This window comes from Chlorocebus sabaeus, chromosome 22 (assembly GCF_047675955.1).
Source record: "Chlorocebus sabaeus isolate Y175 chromosome 22, mChlSab1.0.hap1, whole genome shotgun sequence".
Lineage (NCBI taxonomy): Eukaryota > Metazoa > Chordata > Mammalia > Primates > Cercopithecidae > Chlorocebus > Chlorocebus sabaeus.
Genome location: NC_132925.1, coordinates 55,893,262 through 55,918,486, shown reverse-complemented (window position 1 = coordinate 55,918,486; position 25,225 = coordinate 55,893,262). Strand labels below are relative to the sequence as shown.

At 46.1% G+C, this 25,225-nt stretch overlaps 1 protein-coding gene across 4 annotated transcripts in view; it reads right to left on the bottom strand.

Annotated features, from left to right (window-relative positions):
* SSUH2 (ssu-2 homolog) overlaps positions 1–23,594 on the bottom strand; it is a 40,843-nt gene extending 17,249 nt beyond the window's left edge. For 2 of the 4 annotated variants that reach the window (XM_073009905.1, XM_073009907.1), the window contains exons 1-2: positions 9,734–9,799; positions 94–192 (exon numbers count right to left, since the gene is read on the bottom strand). In XM_073009905.1, coding sequence (XP_072866006.1) covers positions 94–192; positions 9,734–9,761 — 127 coding nt within the window. In that variant the 5' untranslated portion in view covers positions 9,762–9,799. Of the gene's footprint in view, positions 1–93; positions 193–9,733; positions 9,802–23,095 lie in introns of those variants that run through there. The other 2 variants (XM_073009906.1, XM_007985094.3) reach the window with 2 other exon arrangements.
* Positions 23,595–25,225: the final 1,631 nt, after the last annotated feature.

The window sequence follows — 25,225 nt, the reverse complement described above, 5'->3', positions numbered from 1 at the left end:
AGCTATCTCAGCACCACCTTTTTCCAGAGACATCCCCCCAACCAGCATGAGCCCTAGGAAGAAACCCAAAGAACCAAGCCCCCTTGGACTTACTGCCTGCTTGAAGAAGCCAGTCATAGCTTGGCAGTCTCTCCAGGAGCTCTGTGGGGGGTGCCAGAGGACTCTCAGCCTCAAAACTGAGGTCTACCACACCTGCAGAAAGACAAGCATGCCTGAGCCTTGGGCAGGGAGGGGAAGGCTGATCAGGGTTTCACAGGAAGCTGAAAAATGAGGATGGGTGCATTATAAAAAGCCTCACAGTTTAAGCCAGACTCACTCTGGCATCCTTGGGACACAGAATACATCTGCAGGGCAGGTGGTGGTAGCAGCATTAATAATAGTGATGAGAAACATCAAGAATGCCAGCTCCTATTTGCTGGGTACCTACTCTGTGAATATGCATTATTGCATTCATGAGTCTGTAATTCATTGTGGTGAATTACAGATGGCTATGTATTCTTTGATGCTTCCCTTCCATTGAACCTAGGAAGATATGTGACTGCCTCAACTAAGAGAATACAGTGGAAGCATTAAAAGACTGCAGCTTCTTCTGCCTCATGGAACATTTGTCTTGGAACCCTGAGCTTTAAGTCAGGCTATTATGCTGGAGGGACCATGAGGAGACCCTAAGACTACATGGAAGGAGATCCAGTTGAGTTCAGCCTTCCAGTCATCCCCGCCAAACCAGCAAAGCCATCCTGGACCCCCCAAGCCATATCAGCCACCTGCTGAATGCCACTGGATGACCCTAATCAACACCACATGGAGCAGAAGAATCTCCTGGCTGAGCCCTACCCCAATTCCTGACCCACAAAATCAAGAGATATAATAATATTATTGTTGTTTTAAGGCACTGAGATGTGGGGTTATTTGTTATGCAGCTTCCTCCAGTGGACAATCTTTGCTCTGGGATTCCAGGCAGACCTGACCAAGACTTTCTTGGAGCCACATGGAGTCTGAGACTCCTCCTGCTTAGTCTCCTTCCTTCCCTCTCTCCCTTCATAGATGTCAGTCTTGCATTGCAGTCTGAAGATATTCCCTCCTCTTTTCTCTTCACAGGTATCTTCAAGAAACCCCTTGCACATCTAATGCCATCTTGGTGTCTGTTTCATGGGTGACCCAAACTGATACACTAATGCCTTCCCCCATTCTACCAATGAGGAAACTGAGGCTCAGAAAGGTTGTGACTTGCCCAAGATCATACAACCAGCAAGTGGTGGGTGGAGCTGGATTCAAACCTAGACTCGTCTGACTCCAAAGTTCATGTTCTTTCGAAGTACAGACAGTCCCCAACTTAGGATGTTTGGACTTAATTGATTTTTCTTCTTTATGATGGTGCAAAAGCCATACGCATTCATTATAAACCAAACATCAAATTTTGAATTTGGGTCTTTTCCTAGGCTAGCAATAGACAATATGATACACTCCTGTGATGCCAGGCAGTGGCAGTGAACCACAGCTCCCACTTCACCACTGCCTTGTGTATTCAATGCCTTCTTGATTCTTCTGATATTTTCAATTTATGATGGGTTTATTGGGACATAACCTCACTGTAGGTTGAGTAGTATCTGTACTTTTCATGAGGTAAAACTATGAAAAAATCATTCACTATATATCTGTTTTCAAAACCTCATCCTAGCCTGTCAGGTGTGACGTAGATACATAGATAGGTGTGGCCCTGAGATACCAAGGAGGAAAGCATAATATAGAAACTGGCCCCTGAAGTACTGGATGCTTCATGAAACACCTTCCCACACCTGTTGCCTCATCCCACACTCCTACCTGGGGGTGTGGAAGGCAGCACTTCTGACCCCACTTGACATGAGGCACATGAGGCTCAGAGAGATTACTCCAGTAATCCTAGGTCACACAGCTGTGGAGTTAGAGCAGGACAGAGGTCCCGGAGGCCTCTGGACCAAGAGGTCTAGTTCCAGCCCACTGGGCTACTCCTTAAAACTGTTGCTATAACCCCTCACACTGGAGGACAAGAATCCCTTGGCTCTGTCTAGCAGCCAAGTCAGTCACAGGAGTTGACTTCAAACGGTGCCTGTGAAATGGTCATAGAAGGGGACACTGTCTCAGTTACTGAAGCAAACTCAGGTCAGACTTCCAGCTGAACTGTCCCATCTCCTAGAGCCATTTTTTTTTTTTTTTTTTTTTTTTTTTTTTTTTTTTTTTTTGGTGAGAGGAACCTATTTAAAGCCTGTAGCTCTCTCCCTTCACAAAAGTAAAAATAATATGCCCTGTCCCTTCAAGTTGAATAAAAACAAAGACCAGACAATAGCAAGTTTTGTTTTAAATGAGACCAACCTAGGCTGATCTGGAAGTGGAGCTGTCAGCAGGTGAGGAAGGAGGAAATCTTGAAACACATGGCTGAGAATGATATAGGGAGTGAAGTGTCATTAAGACAAATGAGCACTCCCTTTTGCCACCTTCCAAATTAGGAATGCCCCTGTCCTCTGAGAATAAGAACTATTATCTTCATCTCTAAGGTTTTTTCTCCTTGCAGAAAACCCACAAAGGAAAGTGGATAGAAGAAGGTTCGTGATGTAGAGAGTACCTTTCTAAGCAGGAAAACCCACCTTTGTAAGCAAATGGTTCTGCCAGGAAACAGGGGAGAGATCTGAGATAGATGTGGCTGGGATGCAAAGTGACATCATCCCAAAGCCTCAAACTGATGCCTGCCAATGTGCGTTGAAATCTCCAGTGTGACAGTTCATCTGGAATTAATATTAATATCTTGATTCTCAATATTGCTTTGCTTCTAATTAGTTTAGTAGCATTTGAAGCTATATTAGCCACCAGGGACCCAAGGGTTAGCAACAGTTATCTATAAAGAGCCATGTGGTAAATATTTTAGACTTTGCAGGCTGTACAATCTCTGTCTCAGTTACTCAAGTTGGCTGTTGTAGTGTGAAGCAGCCACAGTCAATACACAGTTGAATAAGTGAATGTGGCTTCGTTCCAAGAAAACTTTGTGAAAATAGGTGGTGGGTCCTATTCGGCCCTCTGAGTCATGTTTAGCCCATCCCTGACTTAGACACTCACCTGTGTGTCTGCTTAGACATTCTCCTGGGAATGGGCTTGAGGGGATCAGAAAGGTAGAGGCTGAAACCTGAGCCTTTCTGGGGCAAAGGCCCATGCATGTTCACTGTAGTTTCTGTCAGCTCCATTATCAGAATTACAGATCAAGTTCAGGGCTGGACTGTAGCCCTGAAATACATGGCCCAAGCAGTGGAGGAAGGAGGGGATGCCCTTAGGACGAATAAACACCCCGTCTCTACCACCTCCCAAATTGAGGATATCCTTGTCCTCTGACAATAAGAAATACTATCTGCATCTCTAAGGTTTTTTCCTGCTGGCAGAAAATCTACAAGGAAGGTAAATAGAAAAAAGTTTCATAGATGTAGAGTGCCTTTGCAATTAGGAAAACACATCTTTTTGAGCCAATGGTCCTGCCACATTTTGACCGGAGTCAGAAACCCAGAGGCAGCATGGTTAGAAACATGGGTTCTGACATGTCACCTTGGACCCAGGCTCTCCACATGATGTGACACCATGTAAGCCACACATCCCTGTAGAACTCAACTCCCTCTTTGCAAAACAGAGCAGATGATATTAATACCCAAGCAATGAGACAATGTGTGCATAGTCCTTCGTCCTGTGCCTGGCCTATAACAAAACCCAGTCACTGCCTTGAGCCAGAGGAGGGTGGGTCTTTCTCTATCTTTGTGATCATTTAAACCAGGAGACAACGGTGAAAATATCAAGCATAGAAAGACTGTCACAGCCCTGTCCCCTGGGGATGGCCCCCCACCCACCCAGAAGTCTTGGGTCTGCTGGGGCATCAATATTCCTCTTGACAAGAAGACAGGGAAATACCATGCAGCTGCAACGTCCTGCTGGAAACCAAACAAAAGGAGCAGGAAGAGGGGAAGAATGAGAGGTGGGAAACTCAGACTCCATTCCTCAACCAGGAGCCACCCTGACCTCTCAGGGCAGCTACAGTTCGTCAGAGCTAAATTAATCTCGCCATTCTGTTATGTACAAAAATAAAGGACTCCAGACTGAACTAAGGAGGATGTGTCATTTCCTATACAGATCTTGACGGGCTCAGCAGGGAATGTGGACGTCATGGGGCATTGTGTGACACCCAGCATGGGGCCCTCAGAAGGGGCTACCAGCCACATTGCTGTTCCCATGGTGTTGCAGCTGAGTTTCAGGCAGTTGTCCAGCTGGGCCACCCCGCCCTAACACACACATTGTGTCCCGTGGCTTCCAAAGGGACAATGTAGGCATGATCTCCTTTGTGTTTCATGATAACCAGTTTTCCCTATTTCAGAGAATGAAATGAGGCTCAAAGATGTGGTTTGGGACAACTTGCTCACACACGCATGGCAGAGATAGAAATTGCACTTAGAGCTCAGATCCTGTCTCCAAGCCCAGTGACCCTGTTACTTAGCTGAACCCCTTTGGCTCCATGCAAACAGCATCAACTGAATGCTGAGAAGACTTTGCAAAGAGAGTCGCCAAGGTAGTGTTTCAGCTCACCAGTCACAAGATATTTTTCTTTTGTATAGAAAGGAATTTTCCTTGTGGAGAAAGGCATTATTAATGGGTAACCCCTTTAACTTTCTCTTTTTAAAAATGTCATTCCTTTGACTTCAGATGAGAAAGGAAAACAATGTCCTTTGCCCCTAATTCCACATTAATCATCTTAAAAGCACTGAAGTGTGCCCAAAGGGCTTCCCATCACCATCTTACTTGAGTTTGTTTCATACATTGTCTCCTTTGACAGGTGCGAGGGCCCCTTTTGGACAGGGGTCCCTCTCTCGTATAAGAAAAGAATGGCATTCAACATTCGAAGAGTGGGAATACAACAGGCACACGTAAGTGTTAGGGGAACAACAAACCTACCACAATGGGCATATTGTCGATATGCACGAATGCCTCATTATTTGAATTATACTTGAGAGGATGCCAAAAAGATTCAGGTGGTCAAACTCAGACACACAAAGTAGAGTGATGGTTGACAGGGGAGAAGGGAATAAGGAATGATTTAATAGAGACAGAATTGCAGATTTACAAAGTGAAAGGAGTTCCAGAGAACGATGATGGTCATGGTTGCACAACAATGTGAATGAACAGTACTACTGAAATATACACTTAAAAATGGCTAAGATGGTAAATTTTATGTCATATATATTTTATCACAAATAAAAACAACTTGAGAAAGAGAGAGGTGATCATAAGAGAAAGAAAAGAAAGAAGTTCTGTTTTGCCATAAAGAACAAACAAATAATTGGCCACACTAGTTAAAGGACCTTCTAGCAAGACCAGAAAACCTGATCACATCATCCCCTCACCGAACCCCTGCAGTGACTAACTGTTACCCACAGCTAAATCCAAGCTCCTGAATTTGGCAGGTAATATCCCTACATTAGATGGCCTTTACCCCCAAGAGAGGAAGAAAGGATTTTCATCTGCCCTCATGCCAGGGAAAAGCCTCCTACTGGTGCAGACCAGGGTGAGAGAAGGTAAGGCAGCTAACTGTGGAAGGAGGCAACAGTAGGGAAGAAGAACAGAGAGAAAAAAGGAAGGAGAGAGACAAGGAGAGCAGAAAGAAAGAAGGAAGGAGAAGGCAAGCCTGCTGGAGAGAGAAGCATGAGTACTTGGTTTGAGAGCCATTGAAAAAACATCTGGAGGAGCAAATGTTCACCATGTGGTGAGACCAACATCAAGAGAAATGGGTGAAGAGTTGGGAGAAGTTTTGCTTTAAGTTGTGTAGGCCGCCCTGGGTTGCCAAGCAAGAATGCAGCAAATATTGCAATTTTTGTTTTCAATTATTTGAGATTGTTATTTGTCAATATTTTTCAATTATTTGGAATGTGAAATTAATGCTTCTTAGAAAGTGTTGTGATGCCAAGACAGGGCCACACAGGGGCTGGGCTTTCCAGAGGTGCCCTGTGGCTTCATGATACAGACATTTGTACTCACCCTCACACACCCTGTGCCATTTCCCCAACCCTGGCTGGGGCTGGTCCTGCCCATGGCACCCCTGGGCACCCCCTGCAGCCTGACTTAACTTAGACCTCACCGTCTCCAAAGGTGTCTGAGTGCGGCTCCCTGTCCTGTGTCCCTTAGCACTCCATTCCACTTTTCCACTGTTGTTTTGCCAAATGACTTTTCAAGAATCCTTTGTAAAACGTCCATCTGGGGTCTGTGTCCCCCACCAGACTTGGAGTACCCCAAAGGTAGATCAATGTTTTATTCATCCTCATTTTCCCAGCAATGAGCATGGCACAAAATACCCAACCCACTATGCAGTCTCTGGGGAGGAAAAATCACTCAATTTTTTAGGACCTTGATTTCCTTTCCCTAAAAGTAGGGCTGAAGGGAGTAGGGCCACTGAGTGGAGCAAATGAGACAATGCATGAGAGGGGACTCTGGAAACTGATTCAGGAGAGCCCTGGGGATCCTGCCTAAGCTGTAACAATTTCATTAAAGCATTTTACTTCTTACTCCTCCCCTAAGTAGATGCTGTATCTTCCCATTAGGGGCTACCAGAACCACTATCCCCCTCCAGAAGTGTGTGCAGCCTGTGGGAAAGACCAGATGGGCCCCTAGAGGCCAGGGCTGACCTAACCGGGAAGGCTGCATTCTGGTGGCTGTGCCTCCATCCAGGGCATGTGTGAAAGACACTGAGATCTTGCGTCAGTCGCCACTGCTAATGGCAGCTTGGTCCTTTCCAAGAAGTCCAGCACCGTTTCTGACTGAGATACACGAGAGACTGTAAGCTAGTTTTGGTACTGAAAGCTTGCCATCCCTAGTCGTGGAGGGCAGCGGCATTCTAATGAACAAGCTTTCTGGGAGCAGAGCTGGCCGGGGTACCAGGGGAGAGTCCCAGCTCCTCAGCACTGGGCCAGGGGTGGTGATGGCAATGTGGCCTCAGACCAGGGCTCTCACTCATGAACTCAACCCTGCCCTCGTCCACAGGGACTCATGCCCAGGAGTAAAAAGGTGCAACCCATGTCTTATAGTCCTAGACCAGAAAAGCTGCCTCCTAGAATTACCAGGGGCTGCATTTATAGACCATCTTACTTGAAGAGGCTCTTGCTCACCATTTCTGGAAGAGGTTTCAGTCTGCAATCAAAGAAATAAGTTCCATCACAAGAGGTATGGTATATAGAATAAAGGAGGGGTTCTTTTCTCTTCTGCTCTGTACTAAGATGCTACACTTAAAGAAAAGAGTGATTACATCTGGGACTGTTGAAGAAACAGGATCTGGTTAGGCTAGAAAAGAAAAGACTTACAGGGCTCTTATTTTAAACAGGGAGCAGACATTCTGAGTAGACTTGGGGCCTGGAATCAAGACCAAAAAGTAGAAGCTCCAGGTAGAGAGATAGCAAATCACTGTAAGAAAGAACTTTGGACAGTCTTGGCTATAAAAATTGGACCAGCCCATCACTGGAAGTGTGCCAGCTAAAGTGGGAGATGCTGCCCTAGTCAGGGATGCTGTCACAGGCAGTCAGCACCTGAGGGTGATGATCAAAGGCCTCTTTGAGGAGACCTGCACGTGGGTGCCATATCCCAGAATGTTTCTATCCATGCACTTTGGTCCCAAAACATATCACTGGAGGAAGGTTTCCTCCCTCTGAAGTCGCTCACATTATAGACCTGAACAGTGAGGGGACAACACTTTAGTGCCTGCAAAGTTAACTCGATTGGATAAAATGGGCAATCAACTCTCCTTTAAACAGGCACATTTAAATTACGTAAGGCCTGTAGCGGGCTCCCTTTCTGACACTTGGGGGGTAAAAAAAAATCTACCTAGTTTCTGATTTCATTAACTTAACTTTTTCTAAAATCTTCCCTGGATGCTCCCATACCTTGCAGTGTACCCCAGGTGCTCACCTGAGTTCCATCACATCTGAGACCAGCACTCAGCATGACCCTATGAAAGACTCAGGCTTCCTAGACTTGTAATGGGGCCAAAGACTTCACCTTTCTCTCACCTTGCTTACCAAAAGGCATGGGGTCAAAACAGCAACTTCACAGGAGATAATATTTCCCATTAATAGCAGTTTACTTTTAAAGTTCTGGGGACCTGATCATTTCCTAGAGTCAATATTGACTCCATGTCTACTCTGGGCTGGTGCTCACTTGGTAGCCAATGAATCTTTGATCAATCCTGCAAGATGATACCATCCCTTTAAAAAAATTATGGGAAATGAAGTTCAGAGAGGCTAAGTGACTTGAGCAAAGTCACCCAGAAACTAGGAGGCAGAGCATAGGTTTGAGTCCATATCTGACCTAGTCCATTGCTACTATGAGAAACTCTAATCATAAATGGAAAGACTGCTAATAAATAGTGTTTTGAAGAAAAAAGATTGCATTAGAATGTTATTTGAAGCTTATTAGTATAAGAGTATGGATATACAATTTCCAATATATTAGAGGTCAGATTAAGTCCTCCTCCAATACATGCTAAAATATCTCCAGGCAGTCTTCCACTTCAATATGAAAAAAGATTCCAACAAAACTTAAATTGAGCTCTCTAAGTTTAGTGTAGGTTAATTTCATATTCTACTTCAGGTCTAAAACTTCAAGCTTTAAGATACCAACATTAAAGACAAGAAAGAGTGTTATGCCTGCAAAGAAGCTCTGATGTCATCAAGTCTGGTGACTATGAAGGTGTGTTAGTGTCATGGGTCTCTCTGGATTCAAACAAAAGCTATAGACCTCTCTCTACATTCCCCACAAAGCATGTTCAGAAAACACTTTGCCCACACCCTCGTGGGCAAAGATTAGATTAGATTGAGACCTCCTAAACCAATCTCGTTTTATAGATGAGAAAATTGCAGCTCAGAGAGATTAAGTGATTTGCCCAAGATCACACAGCCAATTCAGAGCAGAGTCAGGACTTGAACCCTGGTCTCCCACTTCTCGGTCTCCTGCTCTTCCCCCCGCCCCCCCAACACCACCCCCACTGCACTGTCTGTTTCAAATTCGGAATCAAAAAATTCCTTTTTTAAAACATAGCACGTTTCTTCCTGAAATATCACTTCCTTCTTCATGTTTTAAATAGCCCTAAGAATCCATTGTATTTCTGTCCTGGTAGTGACAGGATGGGGTCACCTGGGCTATGTTTCATAAGCGATAATGAACGAGCCAGCTGTTTGCCAGAGAAAGATCATGAGTGAAGATTTTTCCCAACCTTTCTGTAGAGTTAACCACATCTAAGAACTGAATCCAATTGTGACTGAAATAAGAATCCTGAAAATCTCACTTACATTTGGCTGGGAGCAGGAGATACTGTCAACTAGAGAAAAAAAAGGAAAAAGAATATAAGGTTTGCACAGTGTCACTGTGATAGAGAGAAAAGTTCTCAATTTCGTCTTTCACCTTCCTTCTCCATTGTCCAAAGGCACATAACAGAAGAAGAGATTGCAAGCTACAGGTAGGTTTTACATATGAGAAGAAGGAAGAAAGGGGTGCTCTCGGCAACCCAGATGCAGACCCAGGACTGCATTTAGGGCAGATGGAAGAGTTCACACAGTGCTAGCTACAGAGCTTATTAGAAAAAACTATAGATACACAACTTCCAACATATTAGAGGTCAGATTAGGTCCTCCTCAAATGCAGGCTAAAATATCTCCACACAGTCTTCCATGCCATCTTCGGCTCTACTTACTGTCATCTTCACTCAGATCCCTGTCCATGGTCCAGACGTCCTGCCAAAGAGATGTCTGCCCTTCTAGTGTGCTTGGACCGATGTGCTCTGATGGACCACCCTCAGGCCCCTCCCAGAACAGCAGGCCCATTGTTACCAGTTTGAATACAACAAAAGGAAACATCTATACCATTCATCATAGCAGCTGCTCGGCACCCAATCCACCGGGTTCTGGGAGCTCCTCTTCCACAAGAGCCTTCTACTGGCCAAGCTCTTGTGGATGCTACTAGTTACTCATGTCCTCACTGCATGCCTTTGAGAGGGGCACTGGTATCATGCCAATTTTTCTGAGCAAGATGATAGATTCACACCCTCATCAGTCTGACTCTCCAGTCAGAGTGCCTGACCACTGAGCTACATCGCCCAGCTGTAGGAGGCAGAGTCCTAAGTATTGTACGGGGCATACAGAAAAAAGGTCATAATCACAAGGAGAGTACCTCCCCAAGGGGGATATTATATACAGATACTCAGGCTGGGCAGGGCCTCTGAGGTCTTGAGCAGCACCAGCCTCATCTCCCTGGGGAAGAAACAAAGCTGGGATTGTGAGGCCACACTGCAAAGCCACACGGCACCTCATGGGCAGAGCTGACTCCCAACCTGGCTATGTGGGCCACTACTGTTCGCCACACCAGACTTGCCCACTGTGAAACATCTTTGGATTTGTAAAAGGTCTTTTCCTAAACCTTTTCCATGGGAGTTTGACACCCCTTCAACCTCAGCCCTTGGAAGATCATCCTCCTCTGCATGAGTCTAAACACAGAACTTGTGAGCTGGTCCCTGTGGCTCTATGGGTCCCACTCCTTTCACCGCATTTTTGGTAATCACTCCTCTGCAGCTGAACCTGGGGTTCTCTGGCCAGGGCGATGAAACTGCCCTATGCCTTGACTTCCCCATCCCAGCAATGCACCTGGGATGTGCCATGCTATTCCTCAATGACAACCTGGGATTGCCTTCACCAGGGAAGCATCAGGACTATTTTGTCAGTGTCCTAAAGTTTGGCCTGTCTGGGATGGCCACACTGAACACAGAGATGGCTCCCAGCTGCTCCGTAAAGAGCGTGTCTTTGTTCTCTCTACTGTCTTTAACCTCGTCACTGAATGCCCATCGCCGATAGCATGCAAGTGCAATCTTCAGCATTATTCACAATTTCACAAACACTTTAGGTGACTCAGTCCTCACAATTAGGTTTTTATGGCTGGTAGGAGCACTGGATTTCTGATACTTGAGAGTCATATAAATTTCATTACTGTGTATACACAAGGATGACCATGATCCTGAGGAAGAAATGTGGTCTTTTGATACCTTTATACATGAAGCAAGGATTTTAAGCCCTTATAGAATTGTCCCCATGATAAATAGGATTATCATTTGTGTGCCTTTCTCTGTGTGTATATTTTACCCTAAACATGTGTGTTAGCATTCATTTCTGTGTCTATTTGTGCGTGTGTTTGCATATGTGTATGTATTTGAGCCAAAACATGATAAATGATAGATAAATTAATGACAGAATACTTGCAATTTAACTAAAACAATATACCACCATTATATCTTGAGTACTTTTTAAGCAGCAATATATGCTTACCTAAAACCCTCCTCAGCATTTAAAAGGAACAACCACAGAAAATTCTTTAAATGTCAAATTGAACAAAATGTTAAAGAGAATTGAGCACTACAAGGACCCGAAATCTGAGGCTGTAAAAATGCAGACAACCCTGAGCTGTGTCTTCGTAACCAGGGAGTGGTGATCAGCAGGAATGACAGTCATTTTCTGAACATTACTTAGGTCACATAATAGTAAGTTAATAAAAAGCTCTTAAAACGCATGGAAGATGAACAAATCAACAGCTAGACCTTTCTAATCTTGCTTTGGCATCAGTACGGAAGTGCAGTCTGCAATAGTGTGCTTGAGTGACTCGGGGCAAATAATGTACCCATCAACACCTAACATCCGTGGTGTCAGCAGGAACAAGCAGCATTAGCTCTAGGACCCATGACGGTGTGAGGCTAGTACTGGTCCCTGCCTCTTACTATTATAGAATCAAAGGAGGTTGGGGTCAGGGAAGAGAGGCACCCACGCTGTGCCTGACATCTGACGGTCATTCTGCCTCCCTGCTGTTGACGGAAATGAGTGGGCTCTGAGAGCTCCTCCTGAACTGGCCCTCAGGGTTCCATGAATATGAATCATTGCACGCTTTGTGTACTGCATGTGCTAAGTGCTCATGAAACATTTGTGGAATTAGCACAGCTGTCCAGGAGCTGACTCTATCCATTGATTGCTGTCTGAGAACGTTGTTTGTTCTTGGAAATAAAATCTATGTAATCTCACAGGTGGGTGTCTGTCTTGGGATATGTCATGGTTGCAGGAAGGATTAGGGTACGGCAGAGCTTTAGAAGGGAATCAAGGAACCACATGGTCGGACTGCAATTGAACATGATAGTGAGGGAAAAGCCTAGAAGCAAGGCTCAATAACTGTCTTCAAGTATTTAAAGGGGCATGTGGGAAGGCAACAGCAGAACAGAATCTCAGGACACCTGTCCTATCCATGAGCAGGCATGCGGAGAGCTGGTGTGGAATGGAGATCATTTTCAGCTGAATAAAGAAACTTTCTCTGAGAAGAGTTTCTTATCTTTGGACTGAGCCCTTCAGAAGAATATTAAAGCAAAAGCTTGGTGATTAAACGAAGTGGGGTGTGGGCAGTAGTAGAACATCACAGTCTATGGCTTCAGAGTCAGGGTAGACTGAGTTCAAAGTCCTAAAGTGGACACGACAGTACTGCAGCCTCTTTCCAGATCATCCCTGAAGGACCGTGGTGAGGAAAGGTACTCCCAGGGGGCAGAACCTTGAACAGTGCCTGATCTGGTTATTTCTTTTTATCTCAGAGAAGCCGGCTACTGTTCAGCTCCTGCTGGATGAAGGTCTCACCCCACCATCTACAGAGCCCTCACTCTCATTCATCCAGTGAATGCTCCCTGCACATCCACCAGGAACCAGGCCCTGCCCAGGCCCTCTCAACCCAACTGAACCTAGAGCCACCCAGAACCCCCACAGGAGCCAAGACTACCAACAAAGGAGTTCTGCCCCAAAGGGCCTGGCAGCCACGATAACATTGTTGTTGGCTTATCTGCAGCCTGGGTGGATGGAGACCAGCAGTGCCCATGGTGGGAATCAAATATGGAGTGACGGAGAATGGGCTTGACACAAATAAGAAACTTGTCCAAGTAGGAGGTCTCAAAACACTGTGCCCAAGCCCCCTCCTCTCTCTGGGAGCCAGGGAAACTGGTACATCCCTCCAGGCCCAAGTCGTGGACTTCTAACTGCACAGACAGAAAACAGGGACTGAGATATTTTTGATGCCCCCCAAATACCACAAAGGAAGGGAGATGCTTTCCCAGATGCTTTCTCATTTAAACCTTCACAGCAGCTCTGTAAGATAGATATGGTTCTCCTTATAGATGAGAAAACAAGGGCTTAGAGAGGTTGAGTGACTTACCTAAGGTCACACAGCTCTGGTGTGGCAAAACGAGGATGAGAGTAAGTTGGCACCAAGGCCCTGATGTAGATGACAAACAATTCTGTGCATTGTTATGTGTCATTGTAAGAAGCTGGGGGAAGGAGCGTGGCATGGTTTTTACTGACCTGGCTACTTAGTGGCTTGGCCCGTGTAAGTCTGGCTACCCAATCAGCTGAACGGAAAGCAATGGAGGAAAGCTGAGAAACTACAATGCCTGCAGGCCAGCGGCCTTCAGGAAGGTCACCCTCCACCTTTCCCTTTCCTAGCCAAGCCTGAACCTTTGTCTTCTCAACAACAGCAAAGCCACACTTTAGCTGGTGCCCCCGATCCCGAAGTCTTTCTGGAAGCTTCCAATGAGTGCTCATCAAAGCCATACTGTCTTCTGTGACTCTGGTCTGTTGCTGCCCTGGGCTTCCCTCTGTCACCTCCTACAGGCCCCAGCACCCCTTCCTTCATCCCCTTGACATAGCTGAGGCCCCTCTTGGAAGCCTCCCAAAACGCAGCTGGGGAAATGATGAAACACAACACAAAAATTAACCTTGACCCTGGATACATCGCAGCTCCAGGATTCCACCAATCCTGATGCTCCAGGAACCCAACTCTCCAACTTTCTTAAGAGACTCTGGCCGGCCCCCACTGTCTAATGATGGCCTGGTTGCCTTCCCCTGGGTGCTTTAGTGAGTGCTGGGCTGCCCTCCCAGGTCCCCTCAGGATGAGAACCTCATCTCCAATGCCTGGCCAAGCCCGTCCCTTACTCACCCTGGGCCTGCTCCTGAGCCCCTACCCTCCAACAATGGGCGAGACCTTCATCCTGACTACAGGGCGACTCAACTCCTCCCTGTGCAAAATCCTGCTGCCTTTGCTTCCTCACAGGACTTGATCCCAAAAAGACCCCCAGCTAACTTCTCACATACAAAGTTCCTCCTCCTCAAAGTCTTCTTCCCAAGAACGCTGCCTGCAACAGGAACTTTCACCACATCTCACCACATCCAGGGCCACAAGGCTCCTGCAGTTCATGAGAATGGCAGGAATTGCATTTCTCCTCATTCCCAGAGCAATTTCCAGGGGCGCGCAAGGTGGGATGGTGGCTCCTCTCCCGAAATCTCTAAATATCAGGGTGTGCCCGTCCATCCGTGCTCACTCCCTTGGTGACCTCCTTAGGTGTGATGGTTGTCCACACACTGACCATTCCCAATTTCTGCCTCTGCCTGGACCTCTCCTCTGAATTTCCGACTCCTGTATCTGGCCGGGACATCTCCCCTCAGTTGTCTAACAGACACCTCAAGCTCTCTGTGTGTGTTCAACGCTGAACCCCTGATCTCCACCCGCTTTCACTCCCCCTTTTCCTCATACCCCCATTCAATGTCAGCAAGTCATATCGGCCTGGGTCCCCTCCCAGTCTGCTTCCTTGCTCCCACTCATGCCTGAGTCCCTAGCCCCCCTCACCTGGATTGCTGCAGTCACTTCCTCATGCGTCTGCTAGCTGTTGCCCTGGCCCTGACAAAGCCCATGCTCAACTCAGAACTCAGACTGATCCCTCTACACCTGTAAGTCAGCAGACAGCCCTCCTCTGCTCAACACCCTCCCTGGCTACAAAATCACTTGGACTGAAAGCCAAGTCCTTGCCATGCTCTGCTAGGGACACTCTGCACCCTTCCTACCAATATGGCCTCTACCTGCTTCCCTTTAACCCTTTCCTCCAGCCCCACCAGCCTCCTCATCGTTCGCTGGTCACACCAAGCAGATTCCCACCTCAGGACCTTTGCACTGGCTGTGCTGGTGACCTGGAATTCCCCTCCAGATCTCCACACAACCTGTTCCGTCACCACCTGCGGGCCTTTGCTTAAATGTCACTCTCCCAGGGAGGCTGTCCCTGGCCCCTATTTAAAATTGAACACCCTGCCGCCACCACCAAATCTCCAGTCTCAAATTTTCTTTCCTGCTTTTGTTTTTCTTCATGGCTCTTACTTCTATCCAACACATTAACTAACTTATTATGTGTTTTGTTCAACACCTGTCATAATCCAGATGTAGGCTACCAGATAAAAACCCAAAAAGCATATTTTTCTCTGTTTAGTTCCCTGCTGTATACTTAGCACTGTGAACAGGGCCTGGAAAATAATAGATGTTCTATAAATATGTGATGAATGAATAAATTAATAAATATACTTTTTTTATTATTAGGCAGGGACTTTATCTTCCCATTGTCCTGGACTTCTAAACAGTTTTCTCCAAAGATATGCTTTGTTCCAACTGTGGGGAAACTGACAGAAAAAAAAAAGGCCACTAGTAATTTTTAAATACCAGTTTGTCCCTCTTTCTAGACACTCACTTCTTCAAAAACAGGAATCCAGTCTGCGTGCCGCATTACAAGAATAGCAGGAAGGAGTTCAGTTTGACCACATAGCTCAAAGACTTAATGAAGGATGCCTCCCTGGAAGCTGGGACTACAGGAAGCTCCATCCCGTGGCTGAAAAACTGACGGGTGATCGCTCCTGCTCCATCCGTGGCCTGGACTCTGAAAGGCATTTCCCATGGGGCTTTTCTGTGGGTCAGTGCAGATGCACCTGGGGGCTTCAGATTAAACCAACTAAAACAAGTTTCTTTGGTTCTGGCTGCTGTCCTCACTAGGCTAGAAAATGGGAGAGGTTTTAAATCGTGGCTCCTGGCAGGCAGGGAGAACAGAGTGGCTTATTTCCAGCAAAAGGCAAAGATGCTAATCTCATAATGCAGAAGGCTGCCTGCCAGCAATTGCACGCACATTGCACAGTCCCTCCGTTTCTCCCTTCCTTCCTACTAATCTGATCCATTTATCTACAAAACCAATTTGGAATTTTAAAAGGCCAGTCTATTTGGTCACTGAAATTTTCAAACACAAATTCAATTTGCTTTGCAAGGCACCACCAGCCTTCCCAAGCCACAGGACAACACTAACTTCCAGTCCTTGTGTTTGCAGAGGGTGTTTCTGTCATAAATGCTTCAGGATCCAGCCCATTGCATCTCTCTGCTATCTCAGCAAGCGGGGAGGCAAGTGAAGGAAGCCATCATTGCTGATGGTGAGCACTTGTTGGCACCTCAGAATTCTTCTTGTTCTACTTCTTCTCTGTGCACATGGGGAAACCAAGGTCAAGAGAAAGGAAGGGACTTGCCCAGGCTCCCATGGCAGTGAGTAGCAGACCATAGCCCAGGATTTCTTCCAAGACAAATATGCTTTGCATGTTGCCCTGAGGTCCCCAGAGGTGAAGTGACTCCTGAGGCCACACAGAAAATTGGGAGCAGGAGCAGAATGAGGCATCGTGTATTTTTTTCACACATTATTAAGAAGCTTTGGTTCCTTGCAGAGACCTTGATGGGTACCAGAGCGATAAGTAACATCAGACATAGCCCCATTACAGAGTCTCCCATGAAGCCAAAAGTGGCAGAAATGATTTTTTCCTCCATCCCCTGATGTTAGGCCTCCCATCTAATGTCAACTGGAGAGACAGCTCTCAGCAAGGATGGACGTGTTCCCATGGCTCCAGCCTAATTCTCTTTTTCCCCCATGCCAGCTCCTCCCCTCCTCTGCCTCTTCACCATCATGCCCAGCCACACATACAGGAAACCCCTAATTATCCTCAACTCTGGTCTCTTATCTTCCCACATACACACACCTGCCAATCTCTCCTCCCTCCATCTCCGTGGCGACTGCCTCAGGGGTCTCTGCCCCCCTCCACACCTGCTTAGCACTGCCAGCCAGTGGGAGCTGTTCTACAGCATGTCCTGCATGCACAGTGATGACCAGGAAACGATAGAGGTCAACCATCCATCTCCAAAAGGAAAATCAAATGATCACATGATCAGGATGACACACAGTGTCCACAGTGTGACAGAACTCTCCCACCTTTCCTGTTGAGTCCTTGATCCAAGCACACAGAGACCTCCTTGGGATGTCTCTGATCTCCCTCCCTCTGCACCCGTACCACAATCTCCCCCAATCCCAGGGTTTCAGGTGCTCTGTGATCAGGAGTAGCCTTATGGACCATTTATAGAAATGGCTTTACCAGCTCTGGATTTTTCCCAATAAGACATCTATAAGGCAAGCAAACCTTTGTGTCACTAATAGCAGCTGCCTTCCTTGGCATAACCTCAATGCTTATCATGTCTACCCAGACTGTCTTCTATTCCTGCTGCTCAGAGTCTCCCTCCCAAGAAGGCAGGATAAGAGAGAGGAAAGAAAGGGGAAGGGTGGAAAGCTTTTCCTGCCTACTTAGATCTGATTAAGTCTCCTGCTTCAAATCTTCTATGGCTCCTTATTACCCTAGGATGAAGTCCAAATCTTCAATCTGCCTCCAAACAGCCTTTCCAGCCTTAGCTTTCACATGTTTTCCCCTGATATACCTATACCAAGTTTTGTGCATACAGTTTCCCCTATTTGAAACATTCTCCTACCATTTTGTGCCTGGAAAACTTCTACTCATGCTCCAAGGACCATCTCAGATGCCCTCTCCTCTAGGAAGCCTGATCAGAAACAACTGTTCTCTCCTCTGTGTCTGCAGGCCACTCTCCACAGGGCTATTATTTATGAATATAAGCATGTGACTGACTCCCCCTTTCCCTCAGGCCATCTCCCTGGGAGTGGGGAGGAGACGGGGCTCCTCTTTGTCCTGGGGATCGCCACCTAAATGGCCTGAGGCTCCGCCATGGTACCTGGCTTCCAGAACCAGTTCCACATCCACTTGGAGAAAGAGAATCCACAACCAAAAACCCAAATGACAGCCGCAAGAATGGACACCTTTTTGGATCTAAATTAAGAATCACATGGAGATTTAGTGTCGTCCAACTCAAACCTGGTCATCTATCTGGCTGGACATGAAGCAGGTCAATGTTAATCACAGACCTCAGAGCAAGAGGCAGGGGCCGCAGACGTCATCTGCTTCAAACTCCCTTTCATTGTCCTCTTTTATTTACCTTCACCATTATTTTTTATATTTATAAAAGAAATATCCTAATCCTCAAAAAATCAAAGTTTTGAAAGATTAATAGCTAAAAACTAATGGTCACCCCACCTCCAATGTCCATATGTCTATTTACATGTAAATCTGCTGATAAGTGTGCATACACTTAGAATTTTTTAAAAGCATAAATGAAATCATGCTATAAATACTGCTCAACCTTTTTGTTAAAAAAAAAACCACAAAATACAATATAGATATCTTTCTGTGTCAATAGCCCACACAGTTTTATCTTGTTCATTTTATTGTTGCTGTAGCAAATTTTACATTTAGCACACAATCTGGTTTAAATTCAGGCACTGGGCTAGATACTAATAATATAGAAATAACTAAAATATTGTTCACAAGACTTTTGTTTTTACTGATAATTTTTGAACGAGATTATTTTTCTTTGTGTACATTTTACGGAATTATAACACACATCATTTAAAAAGCACAAATCTTAAGCACACAACTGGATGTATTTTGACAAAGTAAATGTACCCGTATGACCAAAACTCAGATCAGGAACAGAACATGACCAGTTCTGAAGCCACCTCAGGCCACTTTCCAGTACTCACTCTCCACCTCCCGACCCTCCCACCGCACCCAACGGGAACCATTCCCCTGCCTGTAACACCATGGCTCAGTTTTGCCTGTTGAACTTGGTACACTTGGACTCAAACAGCAGGCACTTATATTAGTCAACTCAGGCTGCCATGACCACAGAATGGTGGCTTAAATGACAGAAATGCATTTTCTCACCATTCAGATGGCTGGAATTCCAAAATCAGGGTGCCAGCATGGTTGGGTTCTGGTGAGGGCTCTCATCCTAGCTTGTAGATGGCTGTTTTCTTGCTAGGCTCTCATGTGGAGAGGAGAAAGACAGAGAGCAAGCTCTCTTCTGTCTTTTATAAAGGCACTAATCCCATCCTGGGGACCCCACCCTCACGATCTCATCTAAACCTAATTATGTCCTGAAGACCCCATCTCCAAATATCATCACATTGGGGGATAGAGTTTCAACAAATGAATTTTTAACAAAAGAATCTGGCTTCTTTCACTCAACATCATGTTTGTAGAATCACCCACGTCATCTCAGCCTCATTTCTAACACTTCATAGTTTCCTATAGTTTCCCATTGTAGGAATGTATCATGATGTATTTAACCATTCTCCTCTCAGTAGACACCCAAATTGTCTCCTACTTCACTGCAGTTACATTGTTGTGCTTTAAAGATAGCCTTGTACTTATGCCTGCACATGTGTATGTGTTTCCATAGGGTAAATTAGTAGGACTAGAACCATATCACCCCACTTTACAGATAGATACCGGAGCTCCAGGGAAAATATAAATACCTCAGTGTCTCAGTGGGTGTCCTCCCCAAGGTCTCAGTGTGCGGCCTTCCCAAAATCACAGTATGTGGTCTTCTCCCGCAGATCTCAGGGTGTGGCCTCCCCAAGATCACAGTAGGTGGCTTCCCAAGGTCTCAGTGGGTCATTCCTGCCCCCATTAGTCCCCACAACCTCTATTTCATCCCTCTGAAAATATTGACTTGGAATTCATTATGCACACAAACTAGTTAGAATCTCAAACATGCCTCGAATCAATTTTCTGATTGACGTCAATGAATGAGCTGACAGCGTGGAGAGAAAGCACCATTTCTTTGTTCAGAGCCAGTCAGCAAACTGATAACACAGCCTCTTGCTCTTCTGTTTTTGTCAGAAGAATGATTGAAAGTAGAGTAGAAGACTCAGGAGGCAAACACATAGGCCAGGATTTCAAAACCCGTTCTGTTCTATCCTAAGTTCAGAACACTGGGGAATTTTTCAGATATCTCCACTTTTTTTTCTTATTCTCCTACCACTGTGGAATAGGGGAAATCGAATTTCAAAAGAATATTATTATTCTAACTGAATATAAGCCTGTGCTGCTATGAAAACAAAGTTTCTAGTTGTTGGGTGGTTTGTTCTGCTTTTTGATAATTTGTGTCCCACTTCAACAATAACCAAGGATATAAGATTTTAAGAAAGAGAGAGAGACAAAGAGAGAGAGAGAGACCAGGTTTGTGCAAATCTCAAACAGAACACACCCAACTGAAAAGCCTTCATGTTTAGGTTTGAAATTGAGAAACTTAAATCTCTGACAATATATACTCTCCCTCTGTTCCATGTTCTGCTAAAAGCAGCTAATTTTCCCATGAACAAGTCTGGCAGGAAAAGGAACAAAAGGTTTGGTCCAGGACACTTTTTACTATTTATTCCTCTCACATACAGGAAATGAGACCTCCTGGAACCTCGCTGCTGCCTGCCACCTGGCCACCTCTGCCCAGTTTTGTGTTCCCAGCCTGGCACAAAACCTGCTTATGGGTTGATCATTCCAATTCTTGGGCTCTCAGCCCCTCTTGACAGCACCAGGCGGTCACTGACTGTGTCTCAGGGACAGAGCAACAGCCATTCCACAAACAGTCGTCATGTCCCACCATGTGCCCTCGGCTGGGGACACCACTGGGAGTGAGGAAGACACAACCTCTGCCCATGTGGAGCCAACAGGATGGAAAGGACGAAGAGGCCACATCATCTCATTCAGTCCTCACTACAACCCTGTGAGTTGAGAATTGTTATTAGTCTCAGTATATAAATGAGAAAACTGAGGCACAGGGAGGAAGTGACTTGACCAAGCTCCTATAGGTGGGAAGTGGAAGCCAGGATTTGAACGTGGGTTTTTCTGGCTCCCATGATGTGTCTGCCTCCTCTTCATGGGATTTACCACTCTGTTTCATTTTTTGGTTTGTTTGTTTGTTTGTTTGAGATGGAGTCTCACCTACTCTGTCACCCAGGCTGTAGTGCAGTAGCACAATCTCAGCTCATTTCAACCTCCACCTCCCAGGTTCAAGCAATTCTCCTACCTCAGCCTCCTGAGTAGCTGGGATACAGGCACGTACCATCACGCCAGGCTAATTTTTGCATTTTTAGCAGAGAGGGGATTTCACTCCTCTGGTCTGGAACTCCTGACCTCAAGTGATCCTACTGCCTCGGCCTCCCAAAGTGCTGGGATTACAGGCATGCGCCACTGTGCCTGGCCCACCACCCTGTTTTATAAATACCTCCTTTCTTAGCTCTCTTTCCTGATTAACTCTAGACTTCAGGATAGCGTCTCAGGCATCTTCACATCAGTAACACTGCACTTGATAAGTATTTGTTGAATAGGTGGGTAGATGAATAATCAATCCAAAGGGTGGTACAAGTCATGGAAGGTTTGGAGGCAGAGGAATAATACAAAGTGGCATGAAGAAGCCCAAGACTCAGCCCCTACCCTCAAGCAGCTTTCCACCCAGGTAGGAAGGCACAACATGGACACGTGGAAGGTCTCTAGCACTGACAGGCCGCCCTCCTTGAGGTGTTCCATGCTCACAGACAGTGAGGTCAGATGAGCCCACTCCTGTCTGGGAAGGGGGAGATCAGGAAAGGCTGCCTGGAGGAGGCAAGGCTGACACTGGGCACTGAAGGATGAAAAGAGTCAAGTACGTGGAGAAGAGGAGGGAACAAAGGCTGACTATCGAGACTATGCTCTTTCTGCTACACCCTATCAAGAGGTGAGTACAGAAGGAAGGGAAGGAGAAAGGAAGAAAAGCCTTCACTATGGTAACTCATGGAGGATTCAGTTCTGTAGGCTTTGACACCCTGGCCTCCCTCTTACTTATCAGAGAACCAGGCATGGTGCCACCCTTGCTCTCTAGTATGTGTGCATATCTGCTGGTATCAGCAGGCAGTGGGGCTCTCCCAATCTCTTCCCGGCCTCCACACCTTCATAGCCCTGCACAGGCAGGACCACCACAGGCACCGTTCTCCCCATGATGACTCCGAGGCTGGCTCCTCCCTGTTCTTCACCTATGTGGGGAGACAGTGAGGGAGGTGAGAAGAGCATCCACTCTGTAGTGAATGGGCCTGGGGTCAAACTGCATCCCAGCTGGGTAACCCTGGGCAGGTCACTTAACCTCTCTGAGCCTCAGCTTCTACATCAGAAAACTGGGGATGACCCTCATGGAGACATTTATTACAGGCTAAGAGACAATGACGTATGTAAGCAGTTAGCGCAGTGCCTGTGGCTAGCATAATTTCAGTGAGTGGAAGGCATTGCTATGAGTAGGATTGCTGTTATTCATATCGAATAAGGAGGTAAAACTAAGCCTTTATTGCTCCTTGCCTGACCACTTCAAAAACTCTCTCAGTGAGAGTTTCTGGTCTCCTAGTCTCTGGCTAGAGGAGAAAGAGGGGCACTCTGGGCCTTTCTGGAACACCTGGTCTCCTTGCCAGGCAGCTGGTCCCCAAGGGGCAGGGCTGTTTGCTTCCCACTTGCTTGCTGGAGACCAGCCTCCATTGGCGACTGGCTTGGGTCGCCAGGCTGGGTGGGGCAGGCGTGTAGACTCTGTGATGCATTCTTGGGCTCCCCAAGGTAAAAATAGTTTTGCTTTGTTTGGCTAAGTGGTTTACACACTCGTTGGCCTGGCAACCTGCCCGCTGGAAAGGCAAAGGCCAGACTATTTCTGGCTGCAAAAACAAGCCCCCGCCAGGCCCCAGCGTCAAGCCTCCAGATAGCAGTATTAATATTCTGCTATCTCATTCTTTCAGGCCACAAAAAAAAGAGAAGAGAAAAAGCCCTGTGCCTGCATGACTTCTCCTTCTATTACCCACAATCACAGCTGCCACAGCTACTGCAGACAATGCCCAGGACTCTCAAATGCCACGTTCCCCCAAACAAAACAAAACAAAACAAAACAACAATGTACATAAAGGCTATAGTAGTCATAGTATTAACAATAACATCAACAAAGTACTTACCATACACAAAGCACTATGACAGGCATGTTGCTTCCATGGTATCCTTCGTTCACAGCAACCCTAAGAGGTACATATTACAAGGTCCGTTTTCTAGAAAAAGAAACTATGGTTCAGAGAGGTAAATTCACCTGTCCAGAGTCACACAGTGAAAAATCAGCAAGGCTGAAATTCAAGCCCAGGTCTGCCTGACTCCGAAATCCATGCTGTTTCTTGGCACCACTTCTCCTTACACCTTACTAAAGAAAGCATGATTGTTTCATTGTTTTTCTTTGTGGTTGTTTTTTTTTTTTTTAAAGTAACAAACCCCACTGGGGCATTTTCAGTGGTTTTCTGGTGTCATTTCTCCCAACTTAATTGCCTCCTCTCTTCTTTTCTCGACAAAATCTCCAAGCTTTACTTGTCTCCTGTCTTCCCTTTGGCCCATCAGATTCTCAGGCCTTTGTTCCCTCCACCTCTCCATCCATCTAACTTTTCCCATCCTTCAGTGCCCTACTCCAGCCTCGCCTCCTCCAGGCAGCCTTCCCTGATCTCCCCCTGCCCAGAGCAGAGTGAGCTCCTTTCTTCCTGATCTCTGGTCATGTACATTGTCAACACCTCAGCAGAGGGGGCCTTTCAGAGTTAGAGAATTCCCATGTCCATATGATGTCTTTCCAGCTGGGTTGGAAGAATCTGCTGGAGGCCAGGGGCTGCCTGTGCTTCCATGTGTCTGCTCACATCAGTCCCCTGACCCAAACCCTCAATGGGCATGGGATCAAGTATTCATCCATCTACATGCATCACCCGTCTGTCCTTCCATCCATATATTTATTCATTCATTCAATGGGCATTTATTGTGTGCAGTATAAGAGATACGGAGATTCATCAGATACCTGAGGTCAGAAGAGAGAGATAGAAAAGCATTCAATTAGAACACAGTCAATAAATGCTATGGAAAGTGGCACGGGTTCATGGGAATCTTTCCAGGGAAACAGACATCTGAGTTGGATCTTAAAGGGAGAATGGAGTTAATTAGGTGAAACTAGGAAACCATCTTCAGACAAGCTCCTAACACATGTCCTCTAGGGTTTAACCTAACATTCTTCCCATCTCATCCCCATCAGCCACTCAGATCCCAACAGGAAAGCTAGCCCACTCCCATCAGATCCCAGGAGGTGTGTTAGTTTCCAGAGGGACTACACAATCCCTAACAGGCAGGGTTGGGGACCACACAGGAGAGTGTGGTTACCTGGCTAGTTGTAATGGAGTCATTACCACTTGAAAAGGTGAGAGGAAGGAATTTATAGAAATCCAAAAAGAGAGAGATGGTTAGAGACCCCCCTGAGGGCACAGTGACTTTCCATCAAAGGACAAGAGCAGTCCAAGGCAACCTCGCAGGCCAGGAGCCAAGATCAACACCCTGACCTCACTCACCTCTCATCCACTTGAGGCAGAAACTTAAAATAAATATGCATTTATTCACTCCAAGAAAAGTAACAGGCAAGGCAAGGGTTAAAAAGAAAAGAACTCTGCCTAGCAAGCTCACTTCAAGGACAGTTATAAGATAACGTTGTACAAGAAGCCAAGGCCAAAGGAATGGGCTCCAGACAACCCCCCGCCAGAGCAAGGTTGAAGGGAAAAAAAGAGAGAAAGACAAAGTTCTTTACTGTTACTCCTCCTTTCCCTGGCTTCTTAAGTGCAACTATGTTTTATAAATGTCTGTATTTAGCCAGTTCTTGTTTTTCTTTCAATGCAGCTACAAGGCCAACAGCTATGCAGGGCCACAAGTTATACTATGCTATGGATTATGTGACCTGTCATATGATTCACTGCTTTTGTTTTGCTCCTGTAAGTCCACTTATAAAAACCCTGCTCAGTCTTTGTTCAACGCTCAGCTTTGTGGATATGAATCCACTGAGCCGGTGAGTACCTAAAATAAACAATCCTCCTGTTCTCCATATCGGTCTCTCCTGTTCTCAGTTTCCTGCAACACACTCATCTCTCACTGGCACCTCCCACTGGCCAACCCAGACAGAGCAAGGGGACAAGGCCAGGCTGCCAGAACAGTGAGCAGGAAGTGAAGGGTAAAGAGTGACTCTGGAAGGATGGATGAAGCAGTCCAGCCCAGCTGGTCATGCTTTTCTGGCTCTCACG